This window comes from Aptenodytes forsteri, unplaced genomic scaffold (genome assembly GCF_000699145.1).
Source record: "Aptenodytes forsteri isolate BGI_AS27 unplaced genomic scaffold, ASM69914v1 Scaffold715, whole genome shotgun sequence".
NCBI lineage: Eukaryota > Metazoa > Chordata > Aves > Sphenisciformes > Spheniscidae > Aptenodytes > Aptenodytes forsteri.
In genome coordinates this window covers 605,734-620,521 of record NW_008794112.1, presented here as the reverse complement: position 1 = coordinate 620,521, position 14,788 = coordinate 605,734, and the positions used below count along the sequence as shown (strand labels likewise).

Below are 14,788 nucleotides of genomic sequence, written 5' to 3'. Positions count from 1 at the left end.
CCGGCTCGGCAAAGCCACAGCCCCCCGGAGCAGGGCCACGGTACGTCCCGCGCCCCGGGGCAGCCTCCGCCGCGTGCGGGGCTGCGTGCGTGTGCGCGGGGAGTCTCGTCTTCCCCGTGGCCGGCACCGGGTTTGTCAGCCGGCGCTGAGCCGTTATCCCCGCCGTCCTCCAAACGACTTCTCCAGCCCCGCCAAACTGCGCGTTCTTCATGTGCCCGTTACACCCGCGTCTGGTCAGGGTGGCTGATTTTTTGAGCCAGATAGGAGATTTTAAATGGCAGGTGTGAGTAACCAGGGGCAGAGAAAATTGACGCGTGGCACAGTAGTTTTTCTTGGGCTCTTGAGGTGGGGTAACTGATATTATCACAATGTGCTGCCATCACCTGTGACAGTACTATTTGCAGTTGATAGCGCAGCTGTTTGATTTGCACTCTGCCCGGGTGTGATTTAAAACAAGGTACATGTGACTTTACACTGCTTGAATTTGAAACTGACATTTGCGATGTTGGTGTCGAGCTTGTGAATGCTGCAAGTCTTTAAGTGGGAGATATTAACTGAATGTTAAAAAAGTAAATCTTTGCTTATTAACAAAGGCGGTAGTTTTTTCGAGTGTTGAAAAAAGGTTGAAAAATTTTAAAAGAAATCAGAAAGAAGGTTTAACATTTCTTATGGTTCAGTAGCACTACAATTGTGATTTCTTTCTTGAATGGTAGAGCTTCTGATTCACTGAGGTTAATCTGAGAAGTCTGATCTGCAGGCAGAGAGTATTTCTTAGATTGTTTTTTCCTCTCTCCATGGGGTAAGACTACACAGAGGTGATGAAAGATGACCGTGCCAAGACCAAGTTCTGGTCTGTCAGTTACACAATTAAATATGAGAAGTGTTGTGACCGGAGGTTAAGGATGTTTTGTAGCTATTACAATGCACCTTACAAGTGGAAAGGATGATGAAACACTTGGAAAAGAAATTGGCTTAAACACAGCTAAGCCGTTTCCTTCCTTTCTATTCTGGACTTCATATTAACAACAGACTTCATGCATGTGCTGTGAAGCGTTCTTGGCCGTGGAGTTCTACAGGGACAGCTTATTAGTCCACAGCCTAGGTCCCTTTATGTTTTACTTCAGGTCCTTTGCTTTCTTTATCTTGTCACTTTCCTAAATGTCTGTCTTCTAGCAAAAATGAAGAAAAACATTTGCATTTTGGTTTAGATGGATGGATAATATATGTGTGTTAGGTAAGCACTTTGCGGGTATTGTATTATAAAGGTAATTTCACAGAGTCAATTCTTGATGTTTTTAGCCTGGGCTGATGCTGACATTCTGGTTCAAAGTATTGCTTATGGTGTTAGGGTTTTGGTTCGTTCCAGAACCTTCTAGGTGTTTGGGTTTTTTTTTTCCTCCCTAATACTATTTGCTTGCTTCTAAAAAAGTAAAAGTTGGTTACAGAGCTCCCTAACTGGTATTTCTATTTCTAGAGTCATATGTTACGTGGTTCAAATTGTACCCAGCTGAGTATCAATGGAGGACTGAAATCCTTTGGCCTTCAGGCGGCTTCTAGGCCATATATCACTGTGATGGTCCCAGAAGTTTAATCTGCTATTTATAGTTAAAAATAGCAGTATTGGTTCCTGGGCAGAACTGTGCACAGTTATCATGATGTGCCATTCACTGGAACTTGTAGTTGTGTCCATTTGGATCTCAAAAGGTGGGAGTAGTAAATAGTATGTAACAGTCAGGAAATTCACTAGACAAAAAGGCTTTGCCTTCGGAGACACTTCTTTCCTGTGATGGTTGACTCGGACCTTAGTCCTGAATTGCAGGTTGTGAAAGTAGGACTGGTGTTTGGTTTGACTTTACCTGTTGAGCTTCTATTCTTCTGTAGTAAAAGAAGCTTCTCCTTCCTAGCAGCAGCAGAGGGGGGTATTTAAAATTAACCTTTTAATTGTAAAATAGATATGTATTCTATAGCAGTAATTCAAAGGCATCTAGGTTTTGCTTGGATGAAAGCTTAGTAATCAGGTTGGAGAAAACATGTAATTGTGTGGTGCTGATCAGGATAAGGTATCTGTTTTTAAGGTTACAGCACTTTGAACAGGAACTTTGCACTGAAAAATACTTCTCCTTACAGGCAGTTCCAAGGCTGCGTCTTTGCACTGGACAGGTGAGCGAGCTGTCAGTGTCCTCTTGCTGGGTCTCCTTCCTGCAGCCTACCTGTATCCTGGACCAGCCATGGACTATTCACTGGCTGCAGCCCTCACTCTCCATGGCCACTGGTAAGCACAATAGGTCCCTCAGAATTAAGAGTAAAGTCTGGTAGTCAGGATGGCTCCAGCCCTAGGTCTTAAATCTGTATACGGCAGTAAGTCTACTGACTTATTTCCTGATCTAGTATGAAACACCTGGAAAGAGATGCAAGCAAAGTCCTTACTCTCCAAGTTCTATGACAGTCGTGATCTTTGACAAGACTGGTTGTACTTTGGTCTTCCTTTGTCACACTGTTCCCTCAGTCAGAAGGCAGGATACATATTGCTACTAAGGAATCCATAAACATTCTCTAGTGTTCTTCTACACAGTACCTTACCTTAGGAGGACTTCCTTGCCACTGGCTGTGTAGAATTTTGGATGTTTTTATCTGGTAGAGGAATCAACGTTGTATGAACAGCGGGAACAGAAACAGGACAGATCTGTATAAAACAAGTTGTTCTTCTAAGGTTCTGTGCTGTGGGCTGGCTTTGTACATCTCAATGGTGATGAGATTCTGCGTAACAGAGTTCATAGCAAATATTCCACTGAAGAAGCTGAGACTTTGACCATTATTTTCTTGATTCCTGTGAAATGGACGCTTGCTCATGTTCTTCTTAAGTGTGCTTCTGCTGTGATCTTTAATGTGAGTAGGCTAGGTGAGTCTAGTTAGGAGTGGATCCAGCTGCATGGTTGGCCTAACTGGCAGCGTTTACATTCTTGAGGTGATACTGGTCTGTAGTTCCTTGTTACGGTGATAAAGCAGATAAGCAACTTCATGGTACTTTGGGATGCCAGGTTTTCTTAAGTCTCAGTTTTGCCCTTACGAAGTTGTACTAGGGATTCTTGCACTTCCCTCACTGTGACTGGGAGCTTCTTGCCGAAGCCCTCAAATCTAGTACAGAATTAATCTGAAACGTGGCTAACCTTGAATATACTTGGCAGAGCTCTTTCAAATATAAAATACATAAAGCTAAGCTTGCCTGCCTTTGGAGCTTTTCTTCACTTGTTTGGTGTGCGCGTGTTGGTGTCATACTGGGTGTGACCACGTGGGGAAATTCCAGGCATTGGAACAGGTTGTTGCAGGTTGATGTGTTGAAATGGGCTCTCTGGATGACATTTTGTGTCATCACTAAAGAATCAATCAACGTTTGATTCTTTAGTGAATATCTCTTGTTGACAAAAGTGTCAGGATTGTTCATACTAGAAATCCCTTTTCCATAAACAGCATGGGGACTTCCCCCGTGAGAAAAATGTCTTGCTGATTGTGTGCAGCTCTGCTGGCAACTTTCATCAGAGTGAATTCCTCCCCCACTTGTGTGGGTTTTTTGTTCTCTTTTTAAGCTGGAAAATTTCTCCCGTATTAAACTCTTATCTTGCAAAACATTGTCTTAAAAACCTAAAGGTGTTCCTATGTAGGAAAATTCTCGTCTTGTACTTTCATAGGTATTCAGTGCTAGAATATTAAAAGAAAAAAGATTGTTTGCTTGCCATAAACGTTACTTTGATTGCCATAACAGATCAGATAATCGCTCTTGTAGCGGATGAGAAACTGCAGGGGAGTACTGCATGTATTTTTGAGGGGTTTTCTTTCACCTTTGCTCTGTTTTTCCTTAGGAAATCTTGTCCTAAAATATGTTGGAAATAGCGCTTCAGATATTTAGCTAGTTATCAGTCCAAACACTAACCTATCAATAGACTTACTCAAGATACCTGAAGCCATGTTTATCTTGTACCGTTTTTTGCTGGCGTGGAATAAAGATTTCTCTGCCCAGTGAAGCTGCTGTATTGTGACCTAGATTGTGTGTCTACCACACATCAGCTATTTCTCACTAATTCCCTTCCTTGTTCTCAGGGCCACTAGTCTTTTCCCATGAGGACTTTGTCTGAATTAATTAGTGTGCTGTAAAGTCACACACCAGTTTTTCTGAGAAGTCTCAGCATGGCTCAGTCTTACTGTGCCATGCAAAGAAAAGATCTTACGAAAATCCCGTATCAGCACTACAGTTGAAGGGCAGCCTGTGAATCCCAAGTTGAGTATGCCTTATTTATCTGCAGTTTGGAAGGCTCAAGGTGTGGGTAAGTGCTGCTTACGCTCCTGACCTTACTCCACTGTCCAGTTGTAAAAAATAGCTGTAATAGTTTAAGAGTAGTTGCCTTTCAGACTGCTTCCACTTTCAGCTTCTCTTCTGTGTATCCAGGGGTTCCTTGCACCCCTTTTCTCACTTTTTACATCTTTATGGTATTAGACCCCCATCTAAGTGAAACTGAGTTCAGCATTCACTTGCAGTGGCATCTGCTGCAGGACTTTGAACCTTGCTAGGTCAATAGCGTGTCTTAATTTGTAGGACACAGGTCCTTCAGCTTCAGGCTAGACCAAGGCAAAATCCTAGGAAGAAAATTGTTGCATTAAATACGGTTCTCTTTTTTACCAAGTTGACATCTGTCATTGCAGAAAGCAAATATAGTTGTACTTTTGGGAAGAGAACTACCACATTAGTTTATTAGCATCCTCTGTCTTCCTGTTGCTGGACAGTTTAAATCTGGACAAGAGCTCACTTCCAGTCTGACAGATGTAGAAAAAAGACAAGAGTATGCTAATTTTTTGGTTGCCACTGTTTTCTAATCTAAATACACATCCTGGAGTCTTCCATGCATTTGTGACAATGGCTGGTCCCAGAGCCACACCTTGTTGTTCAAGCAAGGATTATTTCCTTTGTTACTTTTCTTCAGTCCTTGGAAATCAGATAAACTGCCTGCTGTTTCTTGGAGGCAGATTCTATTGTTTGGAAGAGCTGTGCTCAACACCTTGTTTCCTCAGTACCATTAAGAAAACTCTGAGCCAATATGTGTATTTTTTTAATAGAATATGTGGAATGTTGTTTTGTTTTGTTTTAAATAGATGCATCTTCTTTTGGAGTGGGAACTGGGCATTTTTTAGGAAAGGTTGATGATAGCGGGTGAAAAAAATGGTGTGTTTGAGCCATCTTAGTAGAATGCTTACATAAACTGGGTGGATTTCCGTGAGGAATGCTTCTTTCCTGATTTCAGCTTTCTTCTCCCTCTTATTCTCTAGGGGTCTTGGACAGGTTATAACTGACTATGTCCATGGAGATATACCCATTAAGCTGGCCAATACAGGTCTGTACGTACTGTCGGCCGTTACCTTCACCGGCCTCTGCTACTTCAACTATTATGATGTTGGGATCTGCAAGGCTGTTGCCATGCTGTGGAGCCTCTAAGATGCGACCGAGTCCCTGACAAACATGATTGTTCACTGCTGCCTCTGCTTCATCATATTTTTACCAACATGCTTAATGCAAAACAAATGAATAACCAAGGGCCCATAGTATGTCCATACTGCAGCGAGTTCAGAGCTAGTCTTTTAGAAATAAATATCCAACAGCAGTAAAAATGTTAGAAAAGAAAAAGTAGATTTAAAGTGGATAATGTCCAGGTGAGAGTGAATTGATTTAAGCTGCACTGTTAATTGGGAGGAATTAATTACATCAATGACAGACTTACATAGCTGAAGGTAACTTTTGTTGTAATGGCAGCTTTAATGAGTGTTTTTCTAAAATAACTGTTGTTTGGTTTCCTATTTTGTAAAACAAACTTGACTTGTGGAAAATGGAACTGTTATTTCTGACATCACAACTGAACTGTATGTAAGGCGCACCCTGTAACTCTTTGGACCCTGAGAGTTGATGTAGAAAAGGGAGTACTTTTTTTCTTAATCCATACAATAAAGAATTTACAGAAACCATGTGTGTGCACGCTTCTGAATGATTTTTACTACTTTTGGGTTACTTAAAATGTTTTCTCTGCAGATAGGTGGTTTTTTTTCCTAAAATCAAGTTCAAATACTAATTCTTACTGTTATGTTACTGTTCATACTGTTACTCTGCATTACTTCATTTAGATGTTATAAAACAAAAAATATTTTTATGAATATGTATTGTCCTTAATACTTAAAGAGGTGACTTAGACTTGATTTAATACAAGAGTAATGTCCATTAGAAAATACAGCAATAATTGACTTAGAAGAAAAAAACTTTTGCAGATTAATTTTAGGAGCCATAAATAGCGTACGGCTTTCATAGTTTCCCTGGAACCTGTTATGTTCATCTGCGACATTTTTGGGGTTTGTTTTCTAAATAAACACTGGTACACATTTTCCTGCGTGACTGAAAAGACAACAAACATATCCTTTCTGTCATAGCTTGACATGAGACTGAGGCAGCGTTCTTTTCTATGTCTTTAGGTTTTAGACCATCCTTTATCTTTTCTGACTTTCATAGTAGTAAGGGGTGGTTAACTGTTTCTGCATTCTAATGGTACTTCTGTGGTACTATTAATAGTAAGAGGAAGAGAATTGTGTGTTACCATCAGTCTGATTATGCACTAAGCAGAATGAATAAATTGCTGTTTGAATTCTACAAGACTTTCTGATTTAATTTTTTTTTAAATCTGGATTGGAATTTTTATTTATTTATTTACTTACTTACTTACTTACTTACTTACTTACTTACTTACTTACTTACTTACTTACTTACTTACTTACTTACTTACTTACTTACTTACTTACTTACTTACTTACTTACTTACTTACTTACTTACTTACTTACTTACTTATTCATGTAACCATAGGAAATACCATGTAGCTGGCCGCTTTTGATTTGCTAATCTTCTCAGAATTGAGATGGTTGCTTCTGTCTGATGTGGTCTGATTTAGATATCAATGTAACGTGTTACTTTGTCTTAGTGAGGAAGATGCATGTGTATGAGTCATTGGTAAGTACCTCTGTACAATCTGAGCATGTATCATAGAAAGTGTGACATTTCCTCTTTTGAGACCAAACACAAGATGCATCTGTATGTGGTATTTGTTTAAGGTATCTTGTGTGAGAAATGAGTTATGTAAGAGCTCTGTGAATGTAGTAGTCTGGACCTACGACGTTAGGGGCTAGCAACTCTGAGACCAGTTCCTCGTGTTTTTGAGGCAAGAATTAAAGGTAATGACCACAGCTTTCTCTATGAATCGCATGTGTTCCTCAGTCCTGTTGAAATTGAATCCCTGTAATTAACTTTTGCTCTTAATTACTGTGATGGCTGTAACCATTTGGTCTAATCCCATTTTTGAACATTCATCAGGCATATAAGACTGGGACTCGGTCCTACTGGGTATCCGGATGTGTTAAATACATTCTTGAGTTTAAGCCCCTCCAGTGAATTCTTCCTAAGCAATAGTGCACTCAGCGGTGGCTGTACCTGATTCTAAATGGGTTTCTTACTGCCTCTAGGTGCGCCTGTAGCAGCTAGATAGGTGAAATGGCAGGGGCAGCATTAACATGAAAAGCTGAGGCAGTCAGGGTTATCACAGCAGTTTCATGTCTCTGTGCTTTTTTAAAGCCCCTGAAATTATAGTTTTGGTTTGGTTTTTACCAAAACAAGTTTTGAGACTTGTCTTATCTCTTCTGCAAGTTTGAGGATTTTCCTCCATTTCATGACAGATAGAGGCCTTTCTGTTTTCTCTGATTACTTTTGCCTGTATGGGGTATGACAATTGTACCAGCTCTTCTGCATGGCAAGTTGAAGACCCAGGACCCCAGCTGCAACCAATGTTCAGGTTACCACTACCTGGAGTTGGAACAGAAGAGGAAGACCAACACTTATATTATATGTAGAAGAAAAGAATAATATATGCCATATCAATTTCCTCAATATTAAATATTCAGAATGCATTACATTAATTTTGGTTTTGGTGAAATCCAGTGCTTGCTCAGCTCCGAATGCGAAATGGAGTTCACAGCTTGACCCCAATGTATGCTGCATTGTCACATACAAAGAATAAGATAGGGTCCTTATGGGAGCCAGCCATATCTACATTTGTTCCCAATTGTTAGAAGGACAAATGTCTGTTTCATTTCATCACTAACCTACAATTTACTGTTAACTTTTAAAAACCTTTACAGAAAAGCGTAATTCTTTTTTTTTCTTGGGCTCTCTGAGGACAAACAGCTTTATTAGAACTTCAGTTGTGCAGGTAAATTAGCAGTTTTTGAAGTAAAGATTTCCAGTAAGTTAAAAATTGTCTGTTGTTTCTATTTCAGTTGAAGGTGAGTGTCACTGTGTAACTGAGACTGATGAAGACACTCAAGAAATAATCTTGATGCAAAAAAGTAATCTCTAAGTGTTTATCGGCCAGGTGTGTGGTCTGCTTGTGAAATCTGTTATTTTAAGCAGTTTTCTCTCCCTCCCCAAAATAGGTCTACTTCATCTACGGGACACCTAATTCAAAAGCTGTTTGATCAGCAGGCAGTAAAGATTTTAGGGATCAAACTATACAGGACTATATAGGCACGCACATTCTTGTTTCTTTATTGTGTAATTCTCTTTCCTTCTATTGGACTGGAAAACATTCTTCTGCTTCTTTTTGCCAAGAATTTGAATTTATTTTCCTTTGTAAGATGCTCATTTTTGTACTGACTCACAGTAGCTAAAAACATAAAAGTGGCTAGCCTTGGATGAAGAAGAAGTAAGATCTCTTTCATAAAAAGCCAAAATGTATTTTAAGACTGTTGAAGTATGTCATAGATTGTGACTTTCATTCTGACTGAAGTTAGAAACTTATCTTCATGGTTTCATCCACTTCATCTTCCCTTGACAGTTTCTTTAGAATTAATTTTCTTAAGCGACCTTCTTCCTCAAAGGCCAAGAACATTCCTTGTTCTAGTGAGTATTCAAACTTAAATGCTCTGGAGCTACAAGATGTAAATGTCTTTTTGAAAAAGATTACGTTACTGTCACCAGGAATTTCTTTGGGAACTTCTCCTTCCTGAGGAAGAAAAAGGGAATGGGTTAGGCCCAGCACAAGACCTGCGCAGTTTTGTTTCAGCTCACACATGTTTGAATTCTTAATTTTGCCTACTACTTATATATACATAAGGTATGGAAAGCAGATACTTACCCTAAATCGAACTATCATTTTTCCACATTCTTTCTCACAACACATGTAATAACTTTTATCTTCTACCTGGACGCTGAATGCAACAGGCATCCCTGCTGAAGGTGTGGTAGTCTTGTAATAGTGAATGTTGAAGTGCATTCCGTTGCCTAAATATAAATTATTATTAATAGTCTGCTCAGGAGAGAGCTGCAACAACTTAACCGTATCACGTCTTACCATTCCAGTGGCAACTGCTGTCTTCCCAGGATACTTTTCCTGACAGGAGAGCCAGGAGTCGAATTTTTATGACTGCTGGTAGCACATATGTGACTTTCTGCAATCATTCAATAACCAAGATTTTGAATTTCCAAGAAAGCATGTGAAGTTACCAGTTAGTATGGGTAGGATGTTGAAATCCTTTTACGTGCATGCATAAAGTGAGAATTGGATTTGTAAGTAGTCATTTGTAAATCAGATTATATCTGTATATATGTGATCTGTAAATAAATATGTTCAACAAATATAGTTCTGAATGAATTGCTGAGCCCCCCCCAAAATCAAAGCCAAAACCATAAGTTCATTGTTAACTAATGCTGTTAGAAGAAAATAAGAGCTTTTAGTGTTAAATACATTGTTTAAACCTAAAAATGTTTTTTTGTAATCCAACACACACCAAAAAAAAGGTATTAAGAACTTAGTTTGTGATCAGAGCTAACCAAAAATCTTAGCAGCCCTTTTCTGAATGGGACATCCTGCAGGCCTCAATCTAATCCAGGAATCTAATCTGTTACCAATGCACAAGACAGAGGATTTCAGCTCTCTTAGCTTACTTAGCTTTATTCTTACAAATGAATTTTAAGTCTTTACTCTCAGTCTCATCATTTAAAGTCAGTGATTACAAAGAACAAAAGCACATCTAGAATAAAGAAACGGTGTAATGGATATAGTATGTATTTGAAAAATGGTGTACCAGATTTCATCTCCTGATCTGTCACATCTTCAAACGCTGCCATGTTTAAATCTGGTCGAACCACAAGCAACTGGCTATTTACATTTCGAAGGACTCGGTGGAGAATTTTTTCCTTACAAAAGGCATCGCATTCCAGCCCTGTAGAAGTAGTGAGCAAAGAGGGTCAAATATTTTAGTTGTCACCTCCTCAGATCTTAACGTTTGCTACAGGCTTCATCTTGTCATTAAGGATACCAGGTGAAATAAGTTCTTGGAATGGCAATCTCAAACAAAATGGAGGCCGTGTCATTCTTTCCACCTCTGGCTTGTAGCAACCCAGGTAAGACAGAAGGATTTCCCAGAATATAGCAGTCTATATATAAGCAAGAGAAGCTACTGTATCTGTTAATGAGAGTTCAGGAGCAACAGTTCTCCCTTTTGTCCAACAATTAGAATTGCATTAAAAGGTCCTTCTGTCAGGGAAGCCACTACCCTGTACCTTAGGAGGAAAGAAAGCAACATCAACTTCAGAAGGTGAGGTGTAGCTCTCTTTTTCACAGTAGCCATTATCAGTTTGAAAACTTGTTCTCTAAGGCACACAAAGCATTTGTGGGTTAGTAAGCGTGAGCAGGTTAGTTCAGGTTAAATTGATAATGAAGTTAATAAATGATGAGCTTTCAGCTTACCATCATCGTCTTGGTTCCAAGTGAGCAATGAAAAAAAGGAAAGAAAAAACAACATTAAGCTCTGCCCGCACAAAAGAAACCACCTTCTACCCAGTTTTGTTCTGCAAGATTGGAAGTCGGCCAGCCAGCCACCTACACGTTTCCAGTTGTACTCCCCACAGCATCACTAACTCACCAAGCTGAGCTGTTCTAACTACAGAGTGTGTTTTGTGAGCTTAACAAACTCAACAGAATGATGAAACCACCAGTCATTTGAGAACTGGAGTTACCACCAAACCAAGAGGCATGCAAAATGTTTTAGGGTTACTTAAGGGTGAGCAGCTCACGTCAGTTTAAGCCTATAACCAAGAAATAAACGGCATGCAAATTTTTCTTTTCATTAGCACCTTTATTTTAGGTGAGCAAAAGGACAAGAAAGAGTCATTACAAATTGCTTCTAAAGAAGAGACTGTTTTCTAACTAACTTTATCCTATAAGATTGGAAGTTATCCACTTATTCCAAAGCCCACCCCACAGTATTCCAACTTTTCTGAGTGTCCTTTACAGGAATGTATTGTATGCAGCAACAAATATTCCACTGACTCAGATACTTGGCTAACAGTACTTCAAACTGAAGCTTATGGGAAAATTAGGTGAAATCAGACTGATAAAGGAATTGTTTTTAATCAGTATTCAAACAGAAAAGGTTATTAAATGCTTAAGGTGTTCAGCAACAATATGGTACTGACCTGTTAACATACTGGGACAGCTGTCTCAAACTCAGATTCTTTTTGCAGTGAACAGCCTGGCTCCATAATCTAAGAACTATCATTCTTCTAAGTGGGTGGGGATTGTAACTGCTTTGAGGATTGCTCAAGTAAGATGGGGGGAAGAAACGGGATTCCACAAAACCAGGGATGCCAGCCCAAGGCAAGGACTGAATTGTGTATCAGCTTTGGATCTTCTATGCAGAAAGAAGACACAGTGTGTCTCTTTCAGCAGTGGTAGTTAATTACCTGCAAAATAGAGGCAGAAATTTTCTCCAAGTTGTACTGCACACACAACAATCTCTTCACCGCTCATCTTCACTCTGCCAAAAACACCTGGAGAGGATTCAGAGTTAAAAACAATGCTGCTTACTCTGTAAGGCAAGGAGTTCTTGGGCTGGTTCTCTTCTAGTACACAATACTATAATAGGGCTGGCATGTTTCACTACCTGATGAAAAATTGCTTTTTTAAATAATTGGTCTCCTCCTCTGTTGCCTTTTATCATTATTTAGAATAACATAGAGCATTCTTCAAGTTCTGTTATTTTACAAGTTTTCATTGACATACATGGGAATAACTAACTCATTACCATTTTCTCTTTCTATGAGAATGCTAGCAAGTAGTTCCATGAACATACTTCATCAAATTAGTTCTCTTCTCACGGGCCTGCAAAAATTATCTTACTATCACATGGTCATTGGATCTTCTGTTTCTAATTTCCGAATAGGGAAGTGACTCAGGCTGGATTACACACCCTGTTACTGGCCATTAAGCCATAAAAGTTACATTAAGTCTACACAGACTGATCTTTCCAGGTTCCCTCTATAAAAGACAGAACTTCCAAAATACCCAAAATGTAGTCCACCCTTGACTGCCCCTTGGAAAGGCCTGTATCTTTTGCATCTTGAGCTGGAATTGTGTAGGTTCCTAGAGAGGTTGGGATGTAGTTTACTTTGCAGCAGCAGTGATTTGCTTATGGTGTTGTAACTTTATTTTAACTCAGGTTGAATTATTAGCTTGATTTCACAGCTATTCTCTTTCAAGAGTGTCACAGAGAAGAGTGAAGAAGAAAGGATGTATTTCCCCTGGGAATAACAACAGTAATTTAACAAAAAAAAAAAAAACCTGAACTAATCATTGAAGACCAGCGAGCTTCTGCACCCGAGAGGTTCCAGACCCTGTTCTACACAATTCAGGGTTAGTTTAGAACTAGCCCAGGGCTGCACTCTGCCTCTAATGTCAATACACAACCCCCTCCAAGAACGCCAGAAGAATAATTGGTTTTAGCTTTGTTCATATCCTCAACCTCATACAGTTAACAGCCAGACAGGTAAACTTTCTATTCTTTAGCTTTCTGACATAATGTCTGAGAGTATGTCACACTCTCGGTCTGTTTAATGGATAAAACAATGGATATGTTTAATGTATAAAACAAAAGAACAGTGATGGTCATAAATTCGCTATACCCATTCCATTTACCTATAAGTGCACCCATCCCTTTTCTTCTATCATAAAGTTTCTGTTTATGCTGACAGAAGAGAGAGACATCTGAACAGATTGTATTGCTTTGCAGGCCACAAATGTCTCCGTATCTTCAGTTCTAGCAGTGCGCCAGGGGAAAAAATTACAAAATAAAAGTTATGTGGAGTCACCTGTATTGACTAGGACTTGAACTGTAAAGTCTAGTATTTCAGTAATTTTACTGCTGTTGGGATGGTTGCCACTGGAAGGAATAATTCTAAGAAATAAGCACTAAAATATTTTTATTTTAAAACTGATTATGATATCCTCTTCAAAATTAAAGTAGCATCTCCTACCTTTAAAGAAAAGTGAGAATAAGAATAAAGGGAATTATAATACGACAGAGGAAGATGTGGCAAAGAATTTCATTCTTTCTCTTCTCTGGCGGTAAACAATTTTAAAATGTCCTCTTCTATGCCACTAATTTTGTGAAATGCAGGTTGTCACTTTCCTTCCTGTTTCATTTTGGTCTGTATCTTAGTAAAATTTTTGTTCATTTTCCTAAAATGGTTTCTGTGTATGAATGTTCTTACCTGTTTTCGCTACATTTTTAGAAATAAAGGCGTTTTACTTTCCGAAAATAACAACTAGCTACTTTCCTATCTGCAAGATCTGATTTACTTGGCTTTGTGACTGGTGTAAAATTTTTGGCCAGATGCACACAGTTAACATGCACACTGACATTCACCATCACAGCATCTAACCTTGAGGAGCCCAGCATCTGTATGAAGTCTTCAGCCTGGAGCTATGTGCCTAGCCTCTGTACACAGTACACGGGAGGAGACAGTCACAGCAGAACGCACGAAAACTTGTTGATCAGACAGCATCAAATAAACAAAGCCAACAACAGTGACTGTAAAAACACTGAAGTCACTTTTTGCAAGTAGTCTAGAATATGAAGTGCTTCATTCAAACCCACCAACCCCTGTCAAGGCATTCTTTCCCCTTGCACTAGCCACAGAAGTAATAAACGTAATAAATGGGATTTTACTGTGCAGTCAAAACATTGCCTTACTTCCAAGGCTCTTTTTCACCACTTGAAAAAGACTTACTATAGAAAACAACTGAGCAACGCCAACTTAAGCAAATAAGCACACCCCTCAACCTTAGGGATCGGAGTGTGGTAATCACAGTGATTTCTTTGTTCCTCTAGTAAAGCTCTTTGAGGAACATATTTGAGAGTGATTTTTTCTCATCCTGTTTTTTTACATGGTCTATAGTTCTAGCTGGTCTGCTCATAGCAGAGGACTGCATCTTTGCTTCCAAACATGCATACCCAAGCCTTTAAAATGAAATGCCACAACCCCAAATAGCGTATGCCTCATATGTAGTGAAGGAGACCAAGAAGTCAAGGACGACTCTGTTTTCCTAAAGCAGAGGGGAAGACATAGGCAGGACTTAGTGATAAAGGATTAAAGGAAAAGGTGGCCCTCGGTTTAATGGGTAAGATGCATAAAACAACTACACTTCTTCCCCTGATGCGTAGTAAAAGATAGATCTTTTACCGAGCACCTTTGAACAGAGCGGTAGAAGGTGAAGGGAGTTTTCAGCCGACTGTTCGAGGTAGTGTGTAATGAATTGCCCCGCGGAGAAAGGGGGATGCAGGGAAGAAGCGCGGGGCCGCCTGCGCTGGAGCGGAGCCCGGGGCAGCGCGGGTACCACGAGGGCGCGGCGCGGAGCTGCCAGCCGACGGGGC

The 14,788-nt window shown here is 39.7% G+C and overlaps 2 protein-coding genes across 2 annotated transcripts; one reads left to right on the top strand and one right to left on the bottom strand.

Annotated features, from left to right (window-relative positions):
• Positions 1-3: 3 nt before the first annotated feature.
• On the top strand, positions 4-6,683 carry SDHD (succinate dehydrogenase complex subunit D; the record flags this gene model as incomplete). The annotated part of the gene is made up of 3 exons (XM_009275730.1): positions 4-40; positions 2,128-2,272; positions 5,317-6,683. Coding segments are annotated over 3 exons (348 nt in total), but the record flags the coding sequence as incomplete, so codon positions are not given.
• A 2,110-nt stretch (positions 6,684-8,793) lies between these two features.
• Positions 8,794-13,661, bottom strand: IL18 (interleukin 18). Its single transcript, XM_009275624.2, has 5 exons — positions 11,820-13,661; positions 10,825-10,833; positions 10,160-10,297; positions 9,211-9,356; positions 8,794-9,078 (listed from the first exon to the last, which is right to left on the bottom strand). The coding sequence occupies exons 1-5, from the start codon at positions 11,884-11,886 to the stop codon at positions 8,863-8,865; spliced, it is 576 nt and encodes a 191-aa protein (XP_009273899.1). The 5' UTR covers positions 11,887-13,661; the 3' UTR covers positions 8,794-8,862.
• Between the last annotated feature and the right edge of the window lie 1,127 nt (positions 13,662-14,788).